The sequence below is a fragment of the Gracilinanus agilis genome, chromosome 1, assembly GCF_016433145.1.
Source record: "Gracilinanus agilis isolate LMUSP501 chromosome 1, AgileGrace, whole genome shotgun sequence".
Classification (NCBI taxonomy): domain Eukaryota; kingdom Metazoa; phylum Chordata; class Mammalia; order Didelphimorphia; family Didelphidae; genus Gracilinanus; species Gracilinanus agilis.
In genome coordinates this window covers 144860936-144888402 of record NC_058130.1, presented here as the reverse complement: position 1 = coordinate 144888402, position 27467 = coordinate 144860936, and the positions used below count along the sequence as shown (strand labels likewise).

The window sequence follows — 27467 nt, the reverse complement described above, 5'->3', positions numbered from 1 at the left end:
GCTGGATTTTTAATATTGTTGGCTTTCTCTTATTGCCTTCAGCAACTTTGACAGAGGGTTTTCAGGCAAGATCCTTGCTTCCAAGGCCCAGTATTTTCATCTTCCTTTTCTTTCCATTCCTGTAACAGTTTTCCAGAAATATTTTTGTAATACTTACAAAAGTAGTACATAGTTAGGCCAGAGAATGAGGACAGTTGCTTCTGAGTTTTTTCCATTCTATTCTGCCACCTCTATGGGACCTTGGAGAAGGAATCCATTTTCCTCTGATTTGCAAAACCTAATACTTTAAGCTGTCCAGGCCTGAGTACCATTTTCTTGACTAGAACTAACATTATAGATGTTGATTCACTGAAAAATTAAGTTAGACATACTTGTCTTCATTTGCTTGATGGAAAGAAGTATTTTAAATGGATTATTTTCCCAATTTATTTCCTTTTGCAGGCACTTTGGATGATGGACTCTAAAGACATTAGTGAATGGCAGCATGAGGAATTCTACCGCTACGTTGCCCAAGCTTATGACAAACCCCGATATACTCTCCACTACAAGACTGATGCACCACTTAACATACGAAGTATCTTCTATGTGCCAGAAACAGTGAGATACTTATATTCTGATTTCTGGTCTTAGGGAGTGTGATGAGCCTGCAGAATGGAAAGTAATACATAGTGCATTCCTTTACTTTAAGGAATAAATTTACCACGGGTGCTTTCAATAGAGGAGTCACCTAGCTGTGACTAATTAGACTAACAAGGACAAAAGAAGTTAAAAGATTTCCTAGCAATGGCAGAACCATATCTCTCATTAAATTATAACATTTTGTTTTAAAAGATTACTCTATTACAAAATGAATAATATGGAAATAGGTCTTGAGTGATAATATATGTTTGTTTAACCCAGTGGAATTATTTGTCGAGGAGGGAGACAACGTGAATCATGTAACCATGGAAAATTTTTTAAAATAAAAAAATGAAACATGAATTGATAAGGAAAAAATAAAATAAAAATTATAACATAGATAATTCCATATCCACAGACAAAACTTAAAAGTTACATCTCAAAGAAATAATTTTGTTTGTGGATGGATTGTAAATACAGGCTGAATACAGCTAAACTTCCACAAATGGGTGAGAGGCATTTTGATACTTTTGAAATGATGTCTCTGAGGAGAGATTGAGGAAGGTCTAACCATACAAGGCTCTCAGGCTAAATCTATTTGAAACTAATAATGTGACTCATGGGTACACCTTGTGGGTAGTAGCAACTTATTCTTTCTTCTAAGTGCCACTATGTAGGGCCTCTTGTCAAGTTTTTGATCTCCTGACAGCAAAGTAGATAAATAATAGAGAGAGAAGTTATGGTCTGCACAGAGTGTAAAATGACTGGGCAGTTCTCTTTCCAAAAATATCAGCTCCCTCAGCTAAATATCACCAAATACTTTAAGATGCCATTGTTTCATTGTGAAGGCTTAGTTCACTTTTAAAATGAAAACCCCTGAGGAGTTGCTAATTAATCCTAGTTAACATTTAGCAAGGGATATTTCATAGCCAACGGAATGAGACTGTATTGGGTGGGGATAAGGATTTGGCAGGAAGGGAGAAAAGTGGGGCAGGGGGTGGGATACCTTCCTTCATAGTTTTGTTCAGGCCTGACTTTGAACACTTAATCTTTATTTTATACAATTAGCAAAATTGTTCATTATATTGGAAAAAGTTGCTGTTTGATGATCCATACCTGCCACCCCATCCCCACCCCCTTTCCCACTGGTGAAACACCTTTTCATGTCATATTCCTTTGGGGGGGAGGCAAACTATTTATAAATAATTTCACAAGATTCATCCTTAACTGTTTTGTAGGTCTTTTCTATTTACATTAGTGCAATATTCCCACTAGCTTTTAATATTCTCTGTCCCTATTCTATAGAAGCCTTCCATGTTCGATGTCAGCCGAGAACTGGGCTCCAGTGTTGCACTCTATAGTCGAAAAGTTCTGATCCAGACCAAATCTTCTGACATTCTACCCAAGTGGCTGCGCTTCCTGCGAGGTGTGACAGCTTGCTCGCTTCCTCAGAAATGGGGAAACTTGCTCATATATGTGAATGATACCTAATGCCAAAGGTCTATGTTGGAATTACTCTCAGAATATTTCTTTTAAAAAAATAATTCTTCAGTCTGTATCTGAGATCATTTTAAAACTACATTTAATCTGGATAAGTGACTACAGACTCTAGCTTCAAAAAAATCTCTACCTTTCCTAGTAGGTCAAAGCTTTTTTGTTCTTAATTGTAGGGTTGTTTTTTTTTTTTAAACCCTTGTACTTCGGTGTATTGTCTCATAGGTGGAAGATTGGTAAGGGTGGGCAATGGGGGTCAAGTGACTTGCCCAGGGTCACACAGCTGGGAAGTGGCTGAGGCCGTGTTTGAACCTAGGACCTCCTGTCTCTAGGCCTGACTCTCACTTCACTGAGCTACCTAGCTGCCCCTAATTGTAGGTTTTAATCTCATAAAAACACAAAATGTGTGCTTGAAAGAACACTCAAAGGCTGTCTCACAGCATCTTTTCTTATCTTTCACTTCCCTACTACCTCTAACTGAGCTCACTTTTATTATTATCTTGGAAAATAGTGAGGATAGTATTATTTAAAAGGACAGTTAAGGGGACAAATTTTGCTCATTTACAGAGGGACTGTGTGATCAGCAGGAGGAATAATTTGGTGAGTGAAATATGTGAACAGAGGACTTGTGGGTCACAGGCAGATTCTGAGAGAGTTGACTTTGTTGTTGTTTTTTAAAAATTAGGTGTTGTGGACAGTGAGGATATTCCCCTGAATCTCAGCCGGGAGCTTCTTCAAGAAAGTGCTCTCATCCGGTAAGCACATGTACTAGAGGAGGAAGTATTACATTTAAAAATGAGAACATCAAGCCAGTGTTTTTGTCTTGTTATCAAGTTTTAAGATGCCAGTTGAGAAAATAAGAGCTCCATAAATACATGAGTTTAGATGTCACATTCTCAAGTAAATCACAAGATTCATATATACCAGTGTCACCTTTTCATCCAAAATTTTGTAACTCTTATCAAGTTGGTTTGGTCCTCTGAGGAAAAATGTCAGATAAATTCATCCACCCTCAATTGAGGATGAATAGTGAATACTGAATTTTTTCACTTTGTTAGCTCCTCTAGCAGGAAAGATCTCAGGTCTGAAATACCAGGGGAGCTATGAAGCCTTGAGAAGATGTGACATATTTGGTTAATGGTGCCATTTTTGGTTCAGTATGACTTCCTTGTGAAGGCAATGAGAAGTTAAAAATGGAAAACTTCTTTTACATTGATAGCCCTGAAAACTGTTGTGGAGCATCAGGGTAGAAGTCTTCTGATTCCAGCAGCCAGTGCTGACAGTAAAATAATAAAAGGGAAAAATGTGGAAAAGACTGATGGTGTGACAGAGAGCTCAGTTGTGGGTGTGGGGGTGGGGGTGGAATCTTGTGCTTCATCAGCTCATTCTTGCTTTTTTTGTTGTTAAATTTATTAATCCATATTGCTTTGGTACAGCAGACTCTTCCATTAAATGTTTAAAAGTCAGTTCATTACTTTATAACAGAGACAAAAGGATGCTTTTTTTGACTTTGACATTATGTTACTAACATTAACCATTTTAGTTGACCAACATTATATTTCTTCTGCATGTTGATTTTATTTATATAATTGTCATTGTATATATTGTTTTATTTCTGCTTCCTTTGTTGTACATTACTTCATACAAGTCTTCCCATATTTTTCTAAATTCTCCACATTGATCATTTTTAGAATACATTGATATTCCATTACATACATGTATCATGTTTTCATCCACTCCTAACTGTTTAGTACATTTTTGTTAAATTTCAGGTTTTTTTATTGTTACCAGTATTGCGATTGTGAACATTTTTGGACATTTGGGTCTTTTCTTGCTGTGAGTCCTTGAAATATTTTCCCTTAGTGAAAGCCTTAGGTCAAAGAATATGAATGATTTAGCAGCTTGTATTGCACAACTTCAGATTGTTTTCCATAACTGTCATACCAATTCAAAGCTTAATCATCAGTGAAATAGTATTCCTTTCTTATAGCACTGTCAACAATGGCTTTTCCCATTTTTTTAAGCTAGTTGATAGATATCAGGTAAATCATCTCAAGATTGTGTTTATTTGCATTTTTTCTGATTATTAGTTATTTTCATAATTTAATCTTAGAAATTGGTCATTATTAAATGTTTAACTCTGTTTTCAGAAGAGTGTGCTAGAGGTTGGTTATACAGGATGAGAAATGGTCCAAACTCTGCTCTCAAGGAGTTGGGCCCTTCAATAGAGAAATGTCTAAAATTAACACTTTGTTATAATGAATTTTTAAAATTTCATTTTACAGAAAACTGAGAGATGTTTTACAACAGAGGCTGATAAAATTTTTTATTGATCAGAGTAAAAGAGACCCTGAGAAGTATGCCAAGTTCTTTGAAGATTATGGATTGTTTATGAGGGAGGGGATTGTCACTATTGCTGATCAAGAAGTCAAGGTGAGACCTTTATGTTTTGAGGCCTCCTTTAGGCTGCCTTAAATCATGAAGCAGCATTGAGGCAGACCAGGCATGGGAAAAAATCCAAAAGAATCAGTGGTAGGAATCAAGGGCTCCAGGCTGTATTGCAAGGCAATGATTTTCCTTTTTTAATTTACCTTAATATTTATAAATTTGACTTCCCCTCCATGTCCTACAAAATGTTAATGGAAGGACTCCCAACTTATCAGAAAGGATAGACTCAAGGATGCCATAGAAATATCCTAGCATCTAGTTGCCTTGCCATCCTATTATTCCCATTAATAAGAAAGCTCAAGCCTAACCCAGAAGATTACATGGCTAAAACTACCCTTTCTTTTGTATTCTCATGTTTCAGTAGATATTTGTCTTAATCTTTGAGCAGGAACAACCCTAGCAGTCATTTAGTTTAATGCCCTATCTTATATGAGGAAACAGACCTTATAGTTAAATAATTTACCCAAAATTCAGTGGTAGAGCCCAATGTAAAACCCAAGTTTCTGACTTACCAGGGAATATTCTTTACACTGTGGAGAAATATTTAAGACTTGAGGTCAGGGTAAGAGGTCGGAAAGTGCCATGTTTAGAGATATACAGGACAGAGCAGACTAGAGCAAAAATATCTTTTAAGTAATTTCTCGTGAAGACCATTCCCTTGTCCTCTGAGAAATTGAGGTCAGTTTATCTTGGAGCTGATCACTAAAATATACTCATGTGCCCATTGCCAGGAGGATATTGCAAAGCTCTTGCGTTATGAATCATCAGCTTTGCCTGCTGGCCAGTTGACCAACCTTGTGGAATATTCCAGTAGAATGCAGGCTGGTACAAGGAACATCTACTATCTGTGTGCCCCCAACCGACACCTGGCTGAACACTCACCATACTATGAGGCCATGAAGCAGAAGAACATGGAGGTAGGTGAGCTTTCAAAACTGTAAAAAATAAAATTAATTTAAATAATAACTTTCAAAAAATATTATGGTTTTTATAATATTTATTAGTAGCCACTAGAAAATAAAGCCACATGCCATGCTAGTTCTCAAGCCGTTTAAAAGCCCTGCTGTTCCCAGCTCTTACCATGTGGGCTTAATTGAATAACAATGAAGAGAAATCTGCAATTAGCCCTAATTAAAATTGTCAGCATATTATATCCATATATGTGATCTAGAAAGTGAAGCAAAATCATTCATTTACTACCTAACAAATGCCATGGATCTGAGATTGGAGCTGTAAGGTACCTTATAGGCAATTGAGTCCAACTCTCATTTTACAGATGAGGAAAATGAAGCTTAAAATGATTAAGTGACTAATCCAGAGTCTTAACAGTTAATAAATAACAGAGGTGAGATTTGAACCTGTTTTGCTTCCAGTTTCAATACTCTAGTACTTTTTCACTGTAACATGCTGCCTCTTCATGGTCCAATGTTAAGTTATTCATCATCTTTATTCTTCCTATTGCTTTTGGTTACTCTTGAGTTACCTCATTTGTCTGGTTACCTGTGTGCCCTTGTATCTTCTCCCAGGTATCCAGTGTGTAGAGTTAGGTGAGATTAAGACATTTAAAAATGTGTGTTTCCAGGAATATATGTATTCCATTTCCATATTACAAATAAATTACATATTTAATTTCTATAATCCAGGAAAGATACTTCATACTCTGTAAGCTCCAAGTTAGTTATAGTTTTACTATAATTGTGCATGTTTGAATATTGACAGATAGAGGAAGGCTTTGCATAAAAGAGAACTTGAAAGAGGACTTCCTTTGATTAACACCTTATGAGTCTCTTTGCTCATTCAATTTTCATTAAGAGAAAACTACATTGAAACATTTTAATACAGACCATTTAGACTTGAAGAAATAAGAGCCCTTTGAGGTCATCTTAATTCATTTCCTAAATACAATAGCCTATGCTTGAACCTCTCTGATGGTAGAGATTTTGCATCTGGTTCCAGAGTCCCAATCTTATTCCTAATACTTTAGCAGAGCCAGATGCTTTCCATATTATAAGTTATTTTTAAGAATAAGTGCAAAAAACCCACAACCTCCCCTCCCCCCACCCCCCGCAGTAGCTTATTGGCTGCTCCTGACTGGGAAATACAATAGAATGAAATAAGCATTTTTTATTCTGACCACACTCATTGTCATTCTGCCCCCATGAGTGGCTTCAAGTAACTTTGGATCTATGTAAATGTCATCTGCCTCTTTACAGGTGCTCTTTTGCTATGAGCAGTTTGATGAATTGACCTTACTGCATCTTCGAGAGTTTGACAAGAAGAAGCTAATTTCTGTGGAAACTGATATTGTTGTTGATCACTACAAAGAGGAGAAATTTGAGGAAGGTTCTCAAGGTGGGCTTCTTAGATATTTCCAGGTTCTAGTTCTCCCACTTATAAGTAGTAGCATTGTGGTACATTGTGCCATGGCAACCTGTGTTTCCTGATTACTTATTGCTAGTTTTTATTTTTTTTTAAATGGGGGAGAGGTGAAGGTTAGTTGTTACAACAAACCATTGTGGAGATAAAGAGGGCATCAGACTGGCTACATTGTGCAATTACTTACTTAGGTTTCCTTCCTGTCCTACTTTTTAGTGAACTTAGCATACTTTACTTTTATAATGCTCACAGTAGTTATTAAAACAGAAATTGATTGGCTACAGATGCATCAATGGCAAATTATTAACCATTAGAAACCTGGAGATTTTTCAGATAATACTAGATTGGCTCCTTGAAATTGATCAAGCTTCCTGGTCTGTTGATTTAAAAAAATAATACTTTGGCTATTTCAAATAAGATGGCATGAGCCCTTTTTGAGATCCTAGGTGATAAGAAAATACATCTTTTCTGTTTGTCTGAATTTTACATGAAGAAGTTTTTCATTAGCCAATGTGTTTGCTCTCTTATGGTCACAGTCAGTTCAAGTCTCAGGTTCATTGTGTTTTGTAGCAAAATTTGTTATTTTGATTTCCACTGGGAGGGAATACATGGATATAACCCAAACCTACAGGGATTGGTAGGAAATTTCAAATTAAAGAGAGAATTTGGTTCCTAGTTTTCTTTCTATCCTAGCCACTGAACATCTTTCAGAGAAGGAGGCGGAAGATCTAACAGCCTGGATGAGAAATGCACTGGGTACTCGGGTAACTAATGTCAAGGTAAGGCGGCCCTTGGTGTTTCAGGTTGGCGGTTAAAAAAAAAAAGAGAGAGTGTGTTTTTGTGTATCCTCAGACACAGACTAAGTGAATGTGTGTGTATGTGTGTTCATGTTACTATGCCCTGTTACTATTCAGGAAAAGTTAAAGCAGGCTTTCCTCTTAGTTCATGTACTAAAACAAATAACATTGACATAGCCAAACACACTGTATATGCAATAGGATAGTTATACACAGATGGAAGCAAATAGCTGACTGTTCATAGAACATTTTATTATATCTCAAGTTAAATTATGTTCGATTGTCTCCAAAGAAAGGGGAGTGAGTAAGGGTGGATCTCCACCTTTTTCTCCTCTTTAGTGGAAAAAAGCTTTGTAGAATGAGTGGGAATCTGAGCAGATTAATAAAACAAGACAGTAGAGTTCTTGCTGGACCAGGGAAAAAGATGAAAAAAGAATCTGGTTAGCCACTCTAGTATTTGAGTTCTCTCACTTCACAGAATGCTAAATGAGGAATACTACATGAACTACTGGGGGAAAATAGAAAAGAATTCAGATATAAACCCTATTCTCAAGCTGCTTTGAGCTCCTTGAAGGTTTAACTGGAAATATAGAACTTAATAAACACTGGAATCCTATGAACATTTACCCGGGAACACAAGCAAACATTAATATAGAGTGGGACCAGGTGAATACATAACTTAAGTGTTGAGGGGGTACAGAAGAAAAAAGGTATAGTCCAAATGAAGTCTAATTTCTGAGCCAGGGTTTAGAGAATGATAAGGGACATGGATTGCTCAATGAGTGTATGGGCAGTCTTGGCAGAGGGAAGGATAGAATTAAAGGCATGCAAATGAAACCGTCAGTCTTATGGGAAAAGACAATTAAATTAGCTTGTCTCAAGCTCAAGCTATGTTTCCTAAGGCAACTAAGGACAAGTGAAATTTGTAGATTAGGCAAAGAGTAAGACCAACAGAGTTTGTTGAAGTGCCTTGAATACTGGACTGATTTTAGATTTTATGTGATGGTGACCGTAGTTGTACATTATGCATTCTTGAGCAGGGAAAGAATATGATGAAAATGGGGCTTGTTTATTTTAGCAATTGTGTAAGATTATTCCAGCAGATGTTAAGCATGAGATGGTGAGAAAGGAGAATTTAAGGCAAAGAAATCAAATAAGAGACTGATGCAGTCACCAATGCAAGATAATAGCTACCTAGATTGAGACTGAGGAACTGTAGAAAAGGAGAAGGGATGACTTGGCTTTATGAGTTGAGGAATGGGAGAAAAGAACATTTGCCAAAGGACAGTTTAGAAAGACTAATTTTGAGGGGCAGCTGGGTAGCTCAGTGTATTGAGAACCAGACCTAGAGACGGGAGGTCCTAGGTTCAAATGTGACCTCAGACACTTCCCAGCTGTGTGACCCTGGGCAAGTCACTTGACCCCCATTGCCCACCCTTACCACTCTTCCACCAAAGAGCCAATACACAGAAGTTAAGGGTTTAAAAAAAAAAAAAGACTAATTTTGAATTTGGGGAAATCAGAAGAGTAGCCAAACTGTGGATAAGGGGGAGAGGTAATAATTCCCAAACAGGATTTTGCAACAGTTTCTCCCTCATCACACACATGAAACTTCCTAAACATGTGTCTACTCATAAAGATAACTGCTCAGGTCCTCAGGTGTTGCCCATTGTATGTGAGATGAGTATTGATGGTAAATGGGGTGAGTAGACTCCCCCCTTGTTAGCTTTCAATGGGCCAGATCAGCTAATTACTCACCCCCACCCCAGGGAAGACCTATGAGGGAATAAACTCAAAAAGGTTCCCAACTGGCAAAGCTAGAGTGGGGATGTTGAAGGAAGGTGTTGGGGATCAATTGTGACCCTAATGGATGGGATCGCACCCTCAGAACCAGCACTATGGAGACAAGCCTCCCCACTCCCAAGTTCTCGTAGCTTTGCCCTTCAAGATGGTGTTTGGTATTCATCTTCCCCTCGGCCACAAGATCAGTCTTCCTCCAATAACAGCCCCAAGCTATCACTAATAAACTAATAAAGATTTATTATAAGAATGAGGGAATTCAGGATAACAGGGTAAGGGATGTTTGAGGATTTTTGAGGAAGGGAGGGTACAGGGATAATTTCTCTCCTATGAACCTCACTATGAGAGAGCAGTTCTGGTCTCTTCTGTAGCTTTGACTCAGAAACTGACTCTCCCTCCCCTCCCAATGTCCTATCCACAACATTATCTAACAAGCAAGGGAATAACTGCCAGGAAGGGGTATAAGAGGGATCAAGGAAGGGTCCACCAAGTGCCTGCTCCCTCCGTAGTCCGGGCACTAACTCATTTATGGAGCATAACTCTCTTGGTTTCTTCTTTGTTGGCACTGAAGTCAGTAAAAAGGTTTTGCTGTTGAAATCTCCAGATTTTCCCTGAATTTTGGGTTCAGAAGAGATAAATTTCTGTCCACATCCTCCTGACCACCCACAACCATCCACCCCAAGCCCACCCGACACTTGAATGTCCTCTCAGCAGGCTTTGGCAGTTTGCTGTTGGCAGTTTAGAATCTTCAGAATTTTCCTCAAACTCCCTCCTTCACTGGCTCCTCCCAAATGGAAGTCTCTCAGTGTTCCATGGGGTCGGCTTCCAGTCCCTTCCAAGATGAGTGCTTAGTGATCCTTGATTTACCCCATTTCCACACTTACACCATACACTGAGGTGAGAGGGAAACCTTAACTAGAAAAGTAAAAATATATTCTCTTAGAAGAATGGTTAAAGGTTAATCTTGTCATCTAATTGGGAGTTGAACATTGACCTCGTTAAAATTCTGGTGTGCCTTTCTATGCTTTCCCATCACACTGGTCTTTAGGTGACTCTTCGTCTAGACACTCATCCTGCCATGATCACTGTGCTGGAGATGGGAGCTGCCAGGCATTTCCTGCGCATGCAGCAGTTGGCCAAAACCAATGAGGAACGTGCCCAGATCCTACAGCCTACCCTTGAGATCAATACCAGGTACAGCCGACTCTGCCTAGGGATTCATTAGAGTCAGTTTTCCCTGTAATAAATGAATGAGTAAACTATCTACACAGGCTTATTCTTAGTTAAGAACTTAACTCCTTTTGTACCATTGTGTTACAAGAAAGTCTCATGCATTTGTTAAGAAGATGGAAGAGGAAGGATAAAGCACTGTGTCTGGAGTAGTCAGGGTCTCTGAGGTCATTGGGAGAAGAAATTAGGGGTGTGGATCCAGCAGAGTGGCCCAAGCCAGGGTATACCACAGCAGCAGTGGTGACATTAGTCTTATGTTTAACCCATCACCTCTTCCTTAGCCTATTGGCCAGATTATAGAACTTTAAAACATGACTTTTGTAATCTCCAGGCATAAGAAATATTTCCTGGCATGGATATATAGCTAGCTTTACTCAAGTCCCTGGGACAGAATATGGGGAATAATATAGAAAATTTTTTTGAAAATTAAGTTCTCTGAATAATCAAGGAGTTAGTGGAATAGATTTTGTAATAGAAATTAATGTTTATAATCAAGAAGAAATATCAATCTGTCACAGTGACAAGATAGAAGATTTAGTTCTTACTCTCCTATCACCATAGCATAAAAGTGTCTTCTGCAAGGGTGCAAAGCAAAATTTCTTTCCCCTAGTATCAGAATACATTAGAAGAAATAGAAAACTAATCATTATACAATGTGGAAATCCCTGGAAGAAATTGAAAGTATTCTCAATGAAATTTTATAACATATCTATTAGAACTTTATAACCTATGGGTAATCCAATTATTTTCCTCATAATTCTCCTTGATGATTTAAAGTATTTTTTTTTAATTGGTAAGATGAATCTCAAATTGTTCATAGCAACTCTAGGAGAAATCACCAAATTAATATATTTGCAACAACTTTCTTGAAATGTTGCCCTTGGATAGTTTTTTGGTTCTTGTTTCTAAACATAAGCAGAGATTAAGATAGAAAGTAGACAGTAGGCTTTGTGAGACATTGGGAATTCTATACCAGGTTAAGTCTTTCTCTTTGGACACATGGATTGATTTTGGGTGTAGCCCTTCCTAATGATAAAGGGACAACTTAATGACCCTCCTCGAAAAGCCTTCTTACAAGAATAATGATAAATTATTTGCTGTGCTTATTAGCAAAGTTGAGGAAAATCTAGATAATAGTTTTGATAATAGTTTTTAATACTATACTGCAGTTAGATAAATAGATACGTTGACCATAGATTAGTTCATTAATTATGCCAGTGCTTACGATGACAACTTCTTTAAAAAGACAACTGTGGAAGCATATTTTCATATACTCCTTAATAGTTTCAAGGAAATGTTCCAATTAAAACTTTCCAATTATGGATCCTATCAAATAGTGGCTAAAATCTCCTTTCGTCAGTCATCTCATTCACTTAGAACATCAGGCAATATTTGACTCCTTTCATCCTAATACAGCTAAAATAAATCTCAAACATTTTGGTTATCTCAGCTTTTCATTTGAGTCTTAATTTTCCTGACACTTTATATTCTTTTTCTTTTCTTTTCTTTTCTTTTCTTTTCTTTATTTATTTCGTTGGGTTTATTGTTTAGTTTTATTTATTTCTTTTCTTTTCTTATATCTTTATATTCCTGGCACTGTATATATCATTATATACAGTGCTAATATTCTTACTTTCATCTTCTCTCTAAAACTTTTTAAAAGTCTAAATAGGTTGTTGAAATCTTTTTACATTCACATTGTCTCTCAGATGACTCCCATTCTTGGTCCTCTTCAGAATTATTTACCTATATGTCTTCTGATTTTCATCTTTGAGAATTTCCCATCCCTTCTGAGCTGATTTTCTCTATCAGATCTGCTCTCCTAAATCTAAGGTGGATATTACTATGCTTGGCTGTCCTCTTCTCATGGGACATGTGAGAAATGTCTTCAGGCACTGTGGAGAAGGGGAGGGGAGCAGCCCCCTCCACAATGTGTGCCATAGGTTCACCAACATGGCTCTAGGATATAATCCAAGCACTGTCACATTAATGGCTGGCCTTGGAAACATTCTCATCACAGTTACCTACATTGCAGGCATCCTCTGATTAAGAAGCTAAGTCAGTTGAGGGAGACTCAGCCAGACCTGGCCCAGCTGCTAATTGATCAGGTGAGTATGAGAATGCCTTTCTGGAGAAGAACCCCCACCCCCCAAGGCTTCAAGAAAGAAACTCCATTTTACTTCTCTTTTCATGGTGATTTTGGAGCTTTTCCAGTTCGTTGTAGAAAATTGTAGGAAAGCTGATTCTGTTCAAGGAGTTATGGTTTCTGCTGAAACATTTGCATTTTCCCCTATAAATTCCATTTTTAGATTTCATCAGTCAAGAGGAAAATCTTGGTGTCTTTTGTATTTAGTGTCATTCATTAGAATCAAAATGAGAGACACTCCTTTGTGGCCCTACTTATTCAGAAAAGCCCAGCCCTCTTTTTTTGACATCTAAACCAGAGCCTTGTGGATTCCCAGCTCAGTGTGTAGTGTTTTAGCTCTTTTTTCTCCCACATATTAATGTATATTGTTTCTCTTTCCCTTTGCTTTGCAGATATATGAGAATGCTATGATAGCAGCAGGATTGAATGATGACCCTAGGCCAATGGTGGGCCGTTTGAATGAACTTCTCACCAAAGCTCTTGAAAAATACTGACTGACTACAGGTGTATTCAAAGGAAAGACATCTCTTTCTGGCAAATTCTAAATAAGTTCCTTAAAAGCCTGAAGTAATTTTGAATTGGAGCATCAGAAGATCTGCTCTTATTGTAGATGGGGTGAAGAGTGGAAATATGTACAATTCATAGGCCCTCTGACCTTCTGTAGTACAACGTAACAAGAAATCTCCCATTACACAAAAACAAATTTGAACTGTGAAGTACTAGCCAGGGGATATACTCAAGGAAATTAAAGTCTTTTTTTAAATCTCTGTTCTTGTTCTTCCAGAAAGATAAGATTGAAATGATATTCTTTTGCTTTATCCTAACTTACTTTTGATACATGCATTTACTAAAACTTGTTTGGTATGCAACTTTACCAATAAGAATATTATAACAATAGTAATGTCTTTAAATTAAAGTGGTATTTGTGATCTGGCAGCAGAAAAAATGTTATGCAGGATGTGACGGAACATGCCTGTAGTCCTTGCTGTTGGGGAGGCTGAAGCTGATGAATCACTCAAGTTCTCTTCATTATAGGAGGCTAAAACCAATTGGGCATCTGGTACCAATATGGTGAGCCCCTGGGAATGGAGGAGGGGGACACCTAAAGAAGGAACAAACCAATTCAGTTCAGAAACAGAGAAGGTCAGGACTCCCATGCTAGTTAATAGTAGCATAATGCCTAGGAGCGGACATTGTACTTCCATTCAACCCAGTGTTCTCCTTGTCTTGTTCTTTCCCGGAGGAAGGAAGCAGGGAAAGAAGGAAGGAAATGCTTTTAATTTTCCCAGAAGTGGAAATGGAATTTACACTGGAACATTCCTATATTCTCACTCAGCCTGTCTTCTGACATAATTGCAAGGTGTCTTTCTAGGTTTAAGTATGTACAGTCTATAGTCATGGGATATAATGAGACGAATTGCCTAGATATTAACAAACTTGTGATATATGTGCACATGTTTACTTGTGCCCCATATGTGTGCACATGCAGAGATACAAACAGAACTATGGAGATAAGTTTTTGCCAATCTAAAAGGCTCCTTTTTTCTTAACTTACTCCAGTACATCATCAAGTCTGAGTTTCTGAGACCTCCTGTGTCTGCCTGTAGGAAACAAAGAGCTAACACTATTACAGGTGACAGACAGGCGCTGCTCTAGTCTTCACGAATCTGGCCACAGTGAGAAACCAGTTCTCTCAGAAAGGCTCTGACAAGGTTTAGTCCTGTTGCTTCTTCATTGGCATAATCCCTCCATTAACAACTCTGTTCCGCAGGCCTTGCCAGGTCACAGCCAGAGGTACAGCTCATACCCCAGAAGAGTCTGGCCTGCAACCCCAGAGAGGTTGGGAGTGAGGAAATGGAGACCATGGGCTGGACGGCCTGTGGGCAGTTGTGTCTCATGTGCTACAACATGAAGGTTTTAAGGAGGCATTGAGAGTTGTGGGGCCGAAATACGTGCCCTCATAAGGAAGTCCCTCCCCAATCCATCCTCTAATGGTGCTAGGACGGGGTTGGTGAACCTTTTCAAGATCACGTGACCAAACTGCACCTTCAAGCCACCTGTGAGCCCCTGCAGTACTCCAGACAGCGGAGAGAGGAAGTGCTCCCATTGGGTGGCTGGACTGAGGGGCGGGGCATGCAAAAATGTCCTTTGGCGCTGTAGAGAGGGGGAATGAGCCCTCTGCGCCACCAGGGCATGCGTGCCACATCTTCACCCACACCGGGCTAGGGCAAAACCCTAGTGATCCTGTGCTGTTCAAGCTAATCCTAGATGAGCTCCATCCAAACAAGGTAAAAAAAGGGAAGAGAAAGACTAGAAAAATCCCTTGTTAAAAGCTGCAAAAAAAATGAGCAATTAAAGGACTATTTTCTGAGCAAACAGCTTTATTATATGATTTAATAATCACTTAAATTACATTACATTGAGTCTTATACACAAGTGCATGTGAGCTGACAGATAATCTAGATGTAATAAGATCAGGACTGTGACAGTCATTTATAGAGATGAATAGAGCGGGTACATGATGGTGAACACTTGGAACATCAACAAGAATCCACCGAGTGTCTGAAGTTTACACCACTTTGATATGTGCTAACGAATTATAAATAACGAGTGAATGAAAAGACATTTAAGCACTTGTCGTATGTTAAGCACTCTGCTAAGGACTCAAGCAAAGACAGTCCCTGCCCTTGTGGAGCCTAAATTCTAAAAAGGGGAGTCATTGTACTTAGAAGAATGTGCCCAGGTCTGGGGCTCCTTGATGTTGATGGGACAATAGAGCATTATTCCTCTGACTTCTTCAAAGGCTTTCCTAGATGCCTTTTAATTACTCATGTTTTGATTCTGTAACAGTTCAGAAATTGGTGTTTTCAGTTTTAAAACCTAATCAATTTTGTTTCTTTCAGGCCCATTGAAAGTAGTAGCAATTGTTTTTTGATTAGATCAGAGAGGATACTACCACCATATGTCTTCAGTTTTGCAAATCCCATGACCAGCCTGTCCACATCTAAATGCTCACATCTAGGAGCCCACCTGACAGGAACAAAGGCAAATTAAGGCATCAGCCACCCTTTTTGGTTCTGGTGACTGGCCATGATTTTTATTACAGCTGGTCCTTAGTAGAGAGGAAGTTAGGGAAGTAGATGAAATCAGGAAGTCTGAGGAATGTGGCCATCCTGGAGAGTTGGGCTTATTTCAGAGTCACCTCCACAGGATAATGATCACTGATGGCTAGAGCCTAAACAAAGGAAAACCCAGTTAGTAATTGGGCCCATGCCACACTGGTAGGAACTTAGCATTAGCAAACGTAGAGCACCACTTTTCAAAGCTGTGTGCTCAGTTAGGGGAGGAGCGAAAGGGAGATGTTGGAAATGAGTCTTATCCTCAAGAAACTTCTGCTACTTGGGGAAGTGAGGCTTAAGCCTGGGAAAGATAACTAAGGATACACTATTCACATAATATGAATGATAAGGGCTAAATGAGCTGTCATACTGGTCTGTACAGAAAGAAGAATATTCCAGGTATGATTCAGCAGGATCAAAAGCAGGAAAGTGTAGTGTGGGCACTTGAGCAGATGAGTTACCAAGGGTAGAAAGTATACACGGGGCCAACGGGATAGAATGTGGGAGATGATGAAATTCCAGGACCAGAAGTCTGGACTTGATATTGTAGGCAGGGAGTTGCTATTGAGGTTGAAAGCAAAGTAACATTAAAGCCTTATTTGGGGAAAATTAAAATGACACCATGTGAAAAAAATTCATTGATAGGAGAAGAAACAACTGATTTATGTGCAAGAAGGTGGTGGCTGCGATTAGGATGGTGACAATAGGAAAAGTAAACTAAGGAACATGTGGAGAACATTTAGAAGTATTGCTAGGAAGTTGATTATAAGAAGATTGCAAATCTGTATGGATGACAATCCAAGGGTTCTAGGTTTAGAAGAGACCTTAGAGACCACCAAGTCCAACCTTCCCATTTGACATTAATTAGCTGCTACTTCTGCCTAAGCTTCTGAGTCCACATCCAGTCTCCTATACTAACTTGCTTATTTCAAGCCTCGGTGACTGGGGGAGAAGAACAGATCAGATTTTCTTGGAAGAGATTGTAGAAAAAAGGGCCTGATCCTTGGCTATGCCTGCATATGTGGGGGCTGAGGAGCTGGAGAAGAAGGAACAGTGATGAAAGGAAAGCCTCTATCTCCACTTAGCTACTAGCTCCTTTAAGAATGGAGGCTTTCATCTCAATGAAAGAAGCTGGGCTGTGAACTCCACAAGCACTAGAGAATGTCTCCAGTTCCCACATGGATGGAAGAAGCTGCAAAAGCAGGAGCTGGGCCTAGCCACAGTTGGTTAATCAGCAGCTGAGAGGCCTGTGTCACTTTTCATTACCACCAGTCTTTGAGGAAGGGCCTTTGTATGTGCCCATAAAGTAGGGAAATATTTTATCTCGAACCAGATAATGCAAAACCATGTTTAAACTTTCTAAAATGAATGCTAACATCACAGGCTCGTTCTCATTTAAACTTCAAAACAGGATAAAAGCAAATGAGAAAATGTTACCATTCCAGTACTCAAATTGTATGCTGCCTGGAAATCAAAGATGGTGGCCGATCCAGGAACGATGGCACTTTGCAGCTTTCTTCCGGAGACCACAATCCTGTAACGAGACCAACGTACGAGGGTCAAACTTCCCTGGGAATTTCAGGATCGACACACTTACCTGGAGCCGCCATTGCCAACCGTGCCAGGTGTCACGCTAAAGTCCAGAGAGGGAACGAATGGGCCTGCAAGGCCAGGGGTCGGCACAGTGTCATGGATGCCAGGCACACAACCTGTGAAACCCAAGGACTGACTTCCCGTCAGACCCAGGGTGGCCCCCGTCCTTCCTGGAGTGCTGGACTTGGGACCGAGGCCGCTTCCCCTAACTTCAGGGGACCAGAGAGATGTCGGAAGGGACTCCTGGGAAACACCGACTTAGTATCCAAATAGTGTGTGTGACAGATAGTGTGACTTGAAGTGGAACCTAAAGAAACAACTTTTAGGCTACTGGAACCCCAGATGTGCTGAAAATAGGGGATAAAGTTTAGCGCCTGGAAAGTCAGCCAGAGGCAAAGTGTTACCCTGCCCAGTCAGGCCAGCATCTACAGGGGAATCCTTGAATTGCTCCTGCTACTCTAGAGCATGGCAGCTGTCCTTAGTCCTGCTTTTCCTTCAGCTCTGGCTAGGATTGGTTTGAGTTTGGCATCACTTTGAGGTTGAATTCTTGGGATGACAGGAGGCTTGTCGGGGAAGGAAGGAGAACTCAACCAAAGACCTTTTCCCTCTGAAAACCTGTAAAGGAATTTTTAAGAGGATCCCAGGCCTGTCACACCCGACCTCCGGACATTGGTGTAGTAGTAAATAAAGCATTCTCTATTTGTAATACTAGATCTGAGGAAGGAAAGGAAGCAATCCAGAGGGCTCAGAGAGCAGCAGTCAAATGGCATGACCCAAGAGTCTGAAAAATGGAGATATGACTCATTCTGATTAATCAGGTTCTTTGTTTTTAGAGTCATAAATGTTAGAACCAGAAGAGACCTCAGAGATTGTCTTGTTCAACACTTAAGATTTTATATTGACTAGGAGAGGCTCAGTCACAGTATGGCTCCATCTAAAAAAATATACTTGCATTTCTTTTATCCCCCATCGTACCCCTTCTTATGTGCCATATGCTTTTTGTATACTTTATTGTGCACGTTCTGAAAATGTGGGATTTATTTGAGAAGCAGGAAGTTAAAGTACAATGGCTGTGGCTTATCCATGTCTCCCAGGCCATGATTTGTGAAACTGCAACTAGATGCTCTCTCTCCTAGATAATGCAGCCTGCCTTTGTTTCCAGATTTGTGATACCGTAATGCAAACTAATCTGGGAACTTGGAGCTTATAACATTTGAGCTGGTCAGGACCTCAGAGATCATGTAATCCAACCAGTCCATTTGACAAATGAGGTAAATGGGCCACGAGAGGGAAACTCATTTGCTGAGGATTACACAGTATGTTAGTGGTAAAATCAGGGCTAAAACCTAGGTGAGCTGCAGGAGTGTAGAATCTGTCACTCAGCCAGCTCTTGCTTTTGGTTTTTTGACTTTGTTTTCTAGCTGTGCCCAGGCGAGTCACTTAAGCTCTCTGTTGGCCTCAGTTTCCTCATCTTATTATTTTAACTTTATTTTGTCCCCAATTACATGTAAAAACAGTTTCCGGCATTTAAAAAAGAATTTTGAGGCTTGAATTTTCTACCTCTCCTTCCCCTCTGAGATGGTGAGCTATCCGACACTGATTTTACACATGCAATCATGTAATACATTTTTCTACATTAATCCTTTTTGTGGAAGGAAATTTGAAGAAAAAGAAAATTAAGAAAGAAAGAAAAGGTTGCTTCGGTCTGGATTCAGATTCCAGCAGTTCTTTGTCCAGAAGCAGACGGCATTTCTTTATCATGAGTCTTTTTTGGCCAGTGCTTGTTACCAATATATTCCTGTATCAGAATGAAACAACCAGATAACTGAATGCCCACCTACCCCGCAGCCTCCGAGGGCATCTCGACCCCGTGCCAGCAGCCCAGGGACTTCATTTACCTGTCATAAGCACAGTCAGTAGGCGTCACAGTGGTGTCTGCAGTGTCGGGGATTAGCCACTGGAAGGCAGAGTTGTTGCGCAGACGGATGGACGGCCATTGGGATGGGGTGACATAGGAGCAGTCGGCATTGAAGTCTCCCATGAACATAATGTCCTGGGAAGCACAGTCCCAGGGTTAGCCCGCAGCCAGGAGGGCTCTGTTTCTCGATGGAAAACCCTGAGGTGAAGACCTGAACTTTTTCTTTTCTTTCTGCTAATCCAGGGAGGCAATCAGACTTCTGTGAGTGGACACTGGTATGTCCAGGACATCCTTACGGCCACTGAGGAGGCTAAGAGGAGGGAGTCGTTATGCCCCATCCGGGCACAGATGCCCCATGGAGGCAGTGATACCACTGGCTTGTAGGCATTCTGTTTGACCAAGCAGGAAATCGCAGGCTTTTTAGAGCTGTCAGGTAGCCTTTGCTTGGTTGGGCAAAGCTGGGGATGGAAGGGAAGATCTATGGGGAAAGTCTTTCCTCACATCCCAAGGAAACAACACTTTCTTTGGTGCAAGGTCAATGATTAAACCTAGTTTTGGTGCTTTTAGGTGTTAGGCTTTTTTTAAGTTTTAGAAAAGCCTTTAAGGTTGGGTAAATGGAGCCATATTCTGTAGGTGATGTTGATTAGGCCCTCTTTCCCAGAGGCTGAGGTGAGGGGAGCTGGAGGCCAGTGATTCAAATCTCTTCTTTCCCTACGTTAGGCTCTGAAGCGGAGGGACCGTCTACCTCAAACGCACAGGCCTGGGCATAGCGTCCTTTTCCCTCTATGCTCAGCTGGTGTGAAGAGCTGTAAATTCATTTATGTATAGCCGCCGCTCTCCTACCTAAGAGGGTAGAGATGCAGGCATCTAGGGTTCAAGGTAAGGCAGAACCAAAAAGGAGATGTTAAGTGGGGTAGATAGAGGGACGGGGACCGTTCCCGTGATTTCCCCAGCAACAGAAACTCCCTCGGCCAATGCAGAGTGGCACCTTCTATACAACTTATCATTGTACAGACTTGCCTAGTGCACTAGGAACTAAGAGAGGTGGCATGGTGGATAGAGGGCTGGCCTCCCAGCAAGGGAGATCTAGGTTCAAATCCTGTCAAATGGGATAATCCAAGAGAGAGAGAGAGAGAGAGAGAGAGGGAGGGAGGGAGAGAGAGAGAGAGAGAGAGAGAGAGAGAGAGAGAGAGAGAGAGAGAGAGAGAGAGAGAGAGAGAGAGAGAGAGAGGAAGCACCATCCCTTCTTCACTTTTCCAAATCCCCTAACTCTCAAGTGCAAACCAGCCCCACCTCCTCGCCTGGCCTAGGAAAAGTGGCGGTTCGTTAGGCCTGTTCATCCTTTGGCTTATACCTCCATGTTCCATCGTAGGCGGACATCTAAGTAGACGTCGAAGAGAGCATCGATCTCAGTGACGGCATCTTTCGGGGCTGCGTGCAGAGGTACTATGACAAACTCCTTCACCACTGAGGAAGTAGCAGTCGTAGCAACATGTCTGGTCAGTTCTAGCGTCCAGTCCTGAGGCTTTCCAAGCCTCCCCCCTCCCTTTCCCCGCCAGCCCAGCGTGCCGAGGCCCATCCTACCGAGGCTGTAGGAGTGTAAGTAAGAGGTAAAGCGGGGAAACTGAGAACCCTTCTCAGGGTGTGAGAGGACCCAGGGATAGCCTGGAAGAGGCTGGCTTTGGGGATGCCAGCCCAGGCCTTTCCCCTCGAATGCTGCTTGCCTGTGGTTGGGGAGGAGAATTTGACGACGACGGGCTCCCGGCTGAAGGTGTCATTTCCACACGGTAAACAGCCATCGTCGTAATAATAGCTGTCTAGGACGGACACTTTGTCAGGTCTGGGGGGGGGGGAAGGGGAGGGAGAATTCAGTTAGAGAATGAGCTTTGGGGAGTGATGCATTCTCTTCCTTAACTGCTCTAGAGGGAGGAGCATGTTGGGTAAAAGATGAAGGAAAGGAGAGAATGAGTAAATAGCTGAATTCCTCAGTTTTTTGCTCGATCTCTTACTCTTGACTTTGAAAATAGGGTATAAGCTTTTTTTAGTTTTAATTTTTCCTGTTTTCTAGGGTGCCCCTCCCACAGAACTAAGATTATTGGTCAGAGATGCTCATAGGAAGACACCGAAGCCGGCAAACTTGTACTGGTTTAATCTTGTCTTGGGAAGGTTAGGCCTGCATCTTGTCTGCAGCTTACCCTGCTTGCCTTCTCCTGGCTCTGGATTTTAGGTTCAGGTCTCAGTAATCCTGCCTCTCCTGCTCTCTGGACTCTAAGTCTGGCCCTGATGATGCTGTCACATACTTTAACTCTGTAGCACCTATTTCTGACTCTGGCAGCTCCTCCATCTCATTCTTGATTGTTCTTGGTTCTGCCTTCTGTCTTCATGTGAAACTGGCCCATCGGCTTCTCCCAGCTTCTGCTGCCTGACGGTGATGCTGAATCCTACGTAGATCCTGACAGATCAACAGAACCTTGGGTGGGGGGTAGGGAGAGGGTAGCAGGGCCCCTTTCATTCGGTTTCTCTGCTTATAGGTAGAATTCCACTCGACACAACTGATATCTATTACCCTTCCAAGGAATAAATGTTTATGATTAAAGATCTCAAAGTCCTTTATTTTTCCTTCCAAGAAAAAGTCACTTTGTTCCCTCTCCAATTTGGAGGCATTACCTGAATACAAAGAGATAGCGTTCTTTATAAGTGTTCCTCCCTAGAGGCTCACTGACCACAAAATGATAGGAATTTGATGTTTCTCTGAAAAGAAATGAAAAATTAAAAATGTTATTCCTGTAACTGGAAAAGCTCAAAAGAAAATGGGGCCAATGATGCCCATCTCAGTTAACTATAGCACCTTCCCTGCAGGTTTCCTTTCTAGATGTTTATCCATTACTAGGAGACACGATAGTCACTCTATCTGGGACTGATATCAGAAGAGCTTATTCTAGCCCCTGGTTTGATCCTGAAGGTTTACATTTTCACAATAGGTAGACTGTTCTCAGACCCTTCCTTGTATCCATTCTCATTCTCAAACCCAGGATCTCTCCCTTTCCCACGTCACTTCTTTCTGTGAATGACAGCCTAGCCCAGTGACCCACCTATTGAGTTTATCCAGTAGGCTCCCCACAGCCACGAGATATTTATCTCTCACCTCCTGGACAAGGGCAATATCATACTGATTCAGGATCTGCAAGTGGGGAAAAGTTCATAAGGAGAAATAAGGAGTAAGGAGAAGCTGGTGTGCGTCAGTGGCCTCCCAAAGTCTCACCCAGCCTTTCTCTTGCTTCCCAGATTCCCCACGATGACAAAATCAGAATCAGATTCTGACTTTGTAAGACTGGGAGCAGCATTCTGTGGGTTTCGGTCCTCTCAATTTCAGTAGTGCCCAGTGTGAAACCATCAAGCAGGGCTACTTCTCTATCTGTACTTTGATCCTTAGACTTCCATCTGCCAGAATGATTGCCATTTTAAACAGAGAATTTCTATTTCATAGTGGTTGCTTTTTTTTCAAGTATAGATTCAGTTTTACATATTACTTTTTAAAACTCTTCTGTTTATGCTTCCTTCTAACCTTCCTTCTGCTCTCTTCTTTGCCATCTTTATTTTTATTTTTTTCCCAGTGTACTTCCATTTAATAATCATCAGGCAAAAGAAAGGATTGGCTCCAAGCAAAGACATTTGTGGAAATGTCATAGTAAGAAAAGTGCCTAGAAAGTACTCCTCCAAAAACCTAGGGCAGACCCTCCTACCGATACATTGGGCATCAGTGGGAAGAGTCAGCGTGCACGTGTAGGACTCTGGAGAAGAGGCACAGACAGAGGGATGACGTGTGGCTAAAGCAAGTCGTATCTCCACTAGGCAGGGCCTCGTGTCCATTTTCTTCTGATAGCATCCTCCTATTGCTCCCTACTGGGTGTAGCAAATCTGCCAGGCAGATCTTCCAACTGGGCTCATTGCCCCTGTTTCTCTCTTCTTTGCAATCTTAAAAATGTTTCCACGACCTCTTTTTTTTTTTTTTTTCTGGCATCACTAGGATTATTGACTCTCCTCCCTGAAAAACTCCCTCTCATATCACAGGGAAAAAAAGGGATGGGGAGAACTCTTTATAACAGGTAAGCGTCATCAAGCAAAATAAACACTGGTCACGTCTAAAAATAGAGGCCTCTTTCTACCCTTATGCTCATCCCTGGTTTGTCAGGAGATGGGCAACGTTCTTCCTCAGAGGACCTCCGGAGACGTGGTGGCCCTCTGATCTTGCTGCCTCTGGACACAGAGTCTTAGAGGCTCCATGGGCCTCCGTGGCCCTGGGAACCTACCCTACTGGGCTTTGATAGTATCCCTTCATTTTCATGGCTTCTGACTTACTCCTTGCAAAGCTTTTGGACAGAATAAGTCGCTGTAGTTTCTCCCTGGATTTCTTTAAAATTGTTTGGTCTGATGCAAACATCAGAATTTTATTGGAGTATGTATAAGACACCTGGATGGTCTGCCAATACTTCTCCATTCCTTTATCCACTCTTTTTCCGATAGCCATCTTGGGGGTTAAGTGACTTGCCCAGGGTCACACAGCTAGGAAGTGTGTGAAACCAAATTTGAACCCAGATCCTCCTGTCTCTAGGCCTGGCTCTCCATTGTGCTTCTTAGCTGCCTTGTCTCATGATTACTTTTAAAGTACACTACAGGGGTGTGCTGGTTAATGTTTAACAACCTGTTCCCAAGAGAAAAGAGTATGTAAGACACAATTTTAGGTAAGAGGCATTATTGACATTATCTCCATCACTTAAAAAAAAACTTTCCCTTCTGTTGTAGAATCAATCCTGTGTACTGGTTCCAAGGTAGACAAATGGCAAGGGCTAGGCAATGAGGGTTAAGTGACTTGTCCAGGCTCACACAGCTAGGAAATGTGTGAAACCAAATTTGAACCTAGAACCTCCCATTTCTAGGCCTGGCTCTCCACTCCACTGAGCCACCGAGCTGCCCCCTTCGTCACTTTTCTTATGTCTAGATAATCAATAAAATAATAAACTAACCCCTCATTTGTAGAGTTTGACTCTTTGCAAGGTATAAAAGTTCATAATGAAAAATGAGCTATTGGCTCCGAGCTGGCTCTAGGGCCCCGCTGACTACTCCTGACTAAAGTCTTCCTTTAGATCGAGGTCACAGGCTCCCCCGGGCTCCCCAGGACTTACCCTCACAATATAGTCAGAGATGGTATCGTTAGACATCTTGTTCTCTCCGAAAGTCCTGATGTTGAAAGCGGCGATTCTCAGGCACAGAGCCACGTGCAGCAGACACGCCAGGCACAGGAGAGATGCGATGGGCTTCATGGCTCTCGTTCTGCAGCGGGAAAGGCACCTGGAAATAGGAGTCCACGATGAGTGACAGCATCTCCAGAGAGCAACTTAAGCTCGGAATACAGATGAGATACGAAGGAAGAGAAATGAGCACGACGCTTCTTTTTGCCCTCAGAGCTCACCCAAATAAGCGCATCCGGCACTCTGGGCTCCCCAGTGCTATGGTGGCCAATAAAATCCCTTCTGAAGATTTGTGTTTGGTGCCGTTTTAAACATTGACTAGTGGGGTGGCCCCGCCAAGTCACCTTTCTGTGGGTCAGTTTCCCCCTCTGTAAGACTGAGTTAATAATAGCACGAACCTCAGGGCGGATGTGAGGAACAAATGAGTTAACATTATTCATTCGATGAACACTCAGTGACTGCTCTCTAGAGCACTGCTAAGTGAAGTTTTAGACCTCTGGCTAATTCTATAAAGAGATAAGCTGTTGATCTTAGTTGGCAGGCTCAAGAATGGGGCTTTGAGCTTTTTAAAAATTAAATTTTAAAAAATTAACCAAAACCTATTTTCTCTGTCTCCCATCTTCCCTCACCTTCCACCCCATTGAGAAAAAGAAAAAGAGACTCCTTGTAACGTATGCTTAGTCAAGCTAGACAAATTCCCTCATTGGCTGCATCAAAAAAAAAAAAAAATGTGTCTCTTTCTCCACCCCGGGTCAGTCTCTGTCAGAAGGGGGAGAGTATACTGTGTCATCGGACCGATAAAATCACGCACGTCATTTCACTGATCAGCTCTTACATGTTTCAAAGTTGAAAGCTTTGAACCCACCAGATTCTCAGAACCTCCTCATCGGACGGAATTCAGCCTATGTGCTACTTCTCTAAGAATCTGCCAATGAAGAAGGGAGACTTTTCTCCTTGGTTTGTTGTGCTTTTCCTCAGGTCAGAGGGAATCACTTTCGGTTCCTAACTAAACGATCCTCCACTATATAATTTCAAGCCACATTCATACGAACTGATTGTGAGGGTAATCAATACCTGCAGCCCCAGGAGTGAGAGTGGACCCCAGAAAATCAAAGCCACGGTCTGGCCAGAATCACTCTTCACACGAGGCCCCCCCCAAACCCCTCCTTTTCCACCCTTCCCTGCTGTATTTTGTAGAAACTGTATGTTCTTCCGAGAAATTACTGATGCAGGAATTCTGTGAGAAGCTTGGCTAGATGGTTACATATTTACCTGTGATTTGTTATCCTATAGAAAATTCTGTTGAAGCTTCGGTGAGGTAAACTAAGTCATTCTACTAAGATTGTAAATCATTACTAATCATCGTCCCTGTAAAAAGCTTACCTAATCTAATAAATGTTTAAAATTTTTTAAAAAAGCTCACCTAATCCCTTAGCCTACATCACTTTCTCTATAAGTATCCATCTGAAATCAATAAACTTTGTCACTTATCAGCAAGAAGCCTTTGAGTCTGTCTGTAAGTCTGTCTGTGACCCTCCTGATCGCAACCTCATTCCTCTTACGGCGTTCCATGACCCACAAATAACTTGTCGAGCTGGTCTCATCAAATACCTAGAAGAGAATTCGTGTTATATTTTACTGCTAGATCTAGAAAGAGAAAAGAAAAACAGAAAAGAGGCTTTGGGTAGAATGTAATATAGTGGAAAGGATGTTGGATTTGAAGTCAGAACGCTTGGGTTTGAGTCCCAGCTCTGCTATCTGCAGATTCCTCCCTTTTCTTTCCATAAACCCTACACCACGGCCTGGTAGCTGTGACGCTCATCAAGTCTGGAGGATTCAGCTGGCCTCCTTTCCAGCGATGGACCAGGGCTGAAAGTAGCACCGAAGAAGCAGGGATTTATTCCTGTTTAAGGTACCTAACTCCAGTTTACCTCTAGGAGCTTGCAACCTACCAATACCGCTTGTCTCATGCTTTAGTACAAAGCAGAAAATGACAGTTTAAAAGCATACTTGGAGGAACGAGTCCCCAGAAGCCTATGGAAAGCACCCTGGAAAAAGGTACTTTCTGCAGACCAAGGGACACACGAAGGCCTCTGCAAAAGGCTCGGGCAAGGGGTGGGAAGAGCAGGTCTCTTAGAGGCAGCTGATCAGCCTTCCACACAAATATGAGAAAGTTTAGGTTTCCTAAACAGATAAACGAAGAGGGTAATTATTCACTTGACTTGAGAAGAATTGCCACTTTACAGAGCATTGATCCCTGAATTTCCTTAAGTGGGGAGCTCCCCCTCTACATTTAAAATATGGATTTATAAAGGTATAACATGCATAGCTTTCCCAGAGTACATCATTTGTATAAAGATCAAATGAGATAACCTACAAAGTGCTTTGCAAAACCTAAAACACTATAGAAAATGCTAGTTGTTACTATTAAAGGAAGATATGCTCATCCATCCAATTTCCAGAAAGCAGATTTTTTTTTTTTTTAAAGCAATGTGTCTTGCTGGGGAGACAGCTCCTTCAGCTTATAGGTAAGCAATCTCTAGGATAGACACAGCTTTCATAAAAGTGCAATTTGGTCTTCCTGAGCAGTGTGGTGCTGAGAAAGAATGTTCCTGTTGTCCAAATAGACATTACTCCCTCGGAAAAGAACTACGGAATTCCTCCTCTGTAAAACCCGGA

The 27467-nt window shown here is 41.2% G+C and overlaps 2 protein-coding genes across 3 annotated transcripts in view; one reads left to right on the top strand and one right to left on the bottom strand.

Moving 5' to 3' along the window:
- The window catches only part of TRAP1 (TNF receptor associated protein 1), a 77482-nt gene extending 63805 nt beyond the window's left edge, over positions 1-13677 (top strand). Inside the window, exons 9-18 of the mRNA XM_044658023.1 lie at positions 442-597; positions 1924-2044; positions 2798-2867; positions 4398-4545; positions 5292-5477; positions 6774-6912; positions 7630-7715; positions 10582-10727; positions 12799-12871; positions 13302-13677. Of these exons, the coding sequence (XP_044513958.1) occupies positions 442-597; positions 1924-2044; positions 2798-2867; positions 4398-4545; positions 5292-5477; positions 6774-6912; positions 7630-7715; positions 10582-10727; positions 12799-12871; positions 13302-13403 (1227 nt within the window). The 3' untranslated portion in view covers positions 13404-13677. The remainder of the gene's footprint in view (positions 1-441; positions 598-1923; positions 2045-2797; positions 2868-4397; positions 4546-5291; positions 5478-6773; positions 6913-7629; positions 7716-10581; positions 10728-12798; positions 12872-13301) is intronic.
- Positions 13678-15272: 1595 nt separating this feature from the next.
- Positions 15273-26267, bottom strand: DNASE1 (deoxyribonuclease 1). Of its 2 annotated transcripts, none has more exons than XM_044658013.1 (9): positions 25187-26267; positions 24723-24888; positions 22632-22720; positions 22207-22290; positions 21264-21379; positions 20894-21006; positions 19520-19674; positions 17466-17562; positions 15273-16144 (listed from the first exon to the last, which is right to left on the bottom strand). In XM_044658013.1, the coding sequence occupies exons 1-9, from the start codon at positions 25219-25221 to the stop codon at positions 16097-16099; spliced, it is 903 nt and encodes a 300-aa protein (XP_044513948.1). In that variant the 5' UTR covers positions 25222-26267; the 3' UTR covers positions 15273-16096. The 2 variants fall into 2 exon arrangements, with proteins under 2 accessions (XP_044513948.1, XP_044513941.1); XM_044658006.1 differs by lacking the exon at positions 25187-26267 and adding an exon at positions 25010-25139 and having other exon boundaries at positions 20894-21035; positions 21194-21379.
- Between the last annotated feature and the right edge of the window lie 1200 nt (positions 26268-27467).

Bases quoted from the DNA above. Each gene is read 5' to 3' on its own strand.
- DNASE1 (XM_044658006.1), bottom strand. The intron at 21,380-22,206 runs GTAATGCCTCCA...CCCCCCCCCCAG, and splicing joins CGCTATCTCTTTGTATTCAG to ACCTGACAAAGTGTCCGTCC. The intron at 16,145-17,465 runs GTAACATTTTCT...TCCTTTGTTTAG, and splicing joins ACAATTTGAGTACTGGAATG to GCTCTAGCCATCAGTGATCA.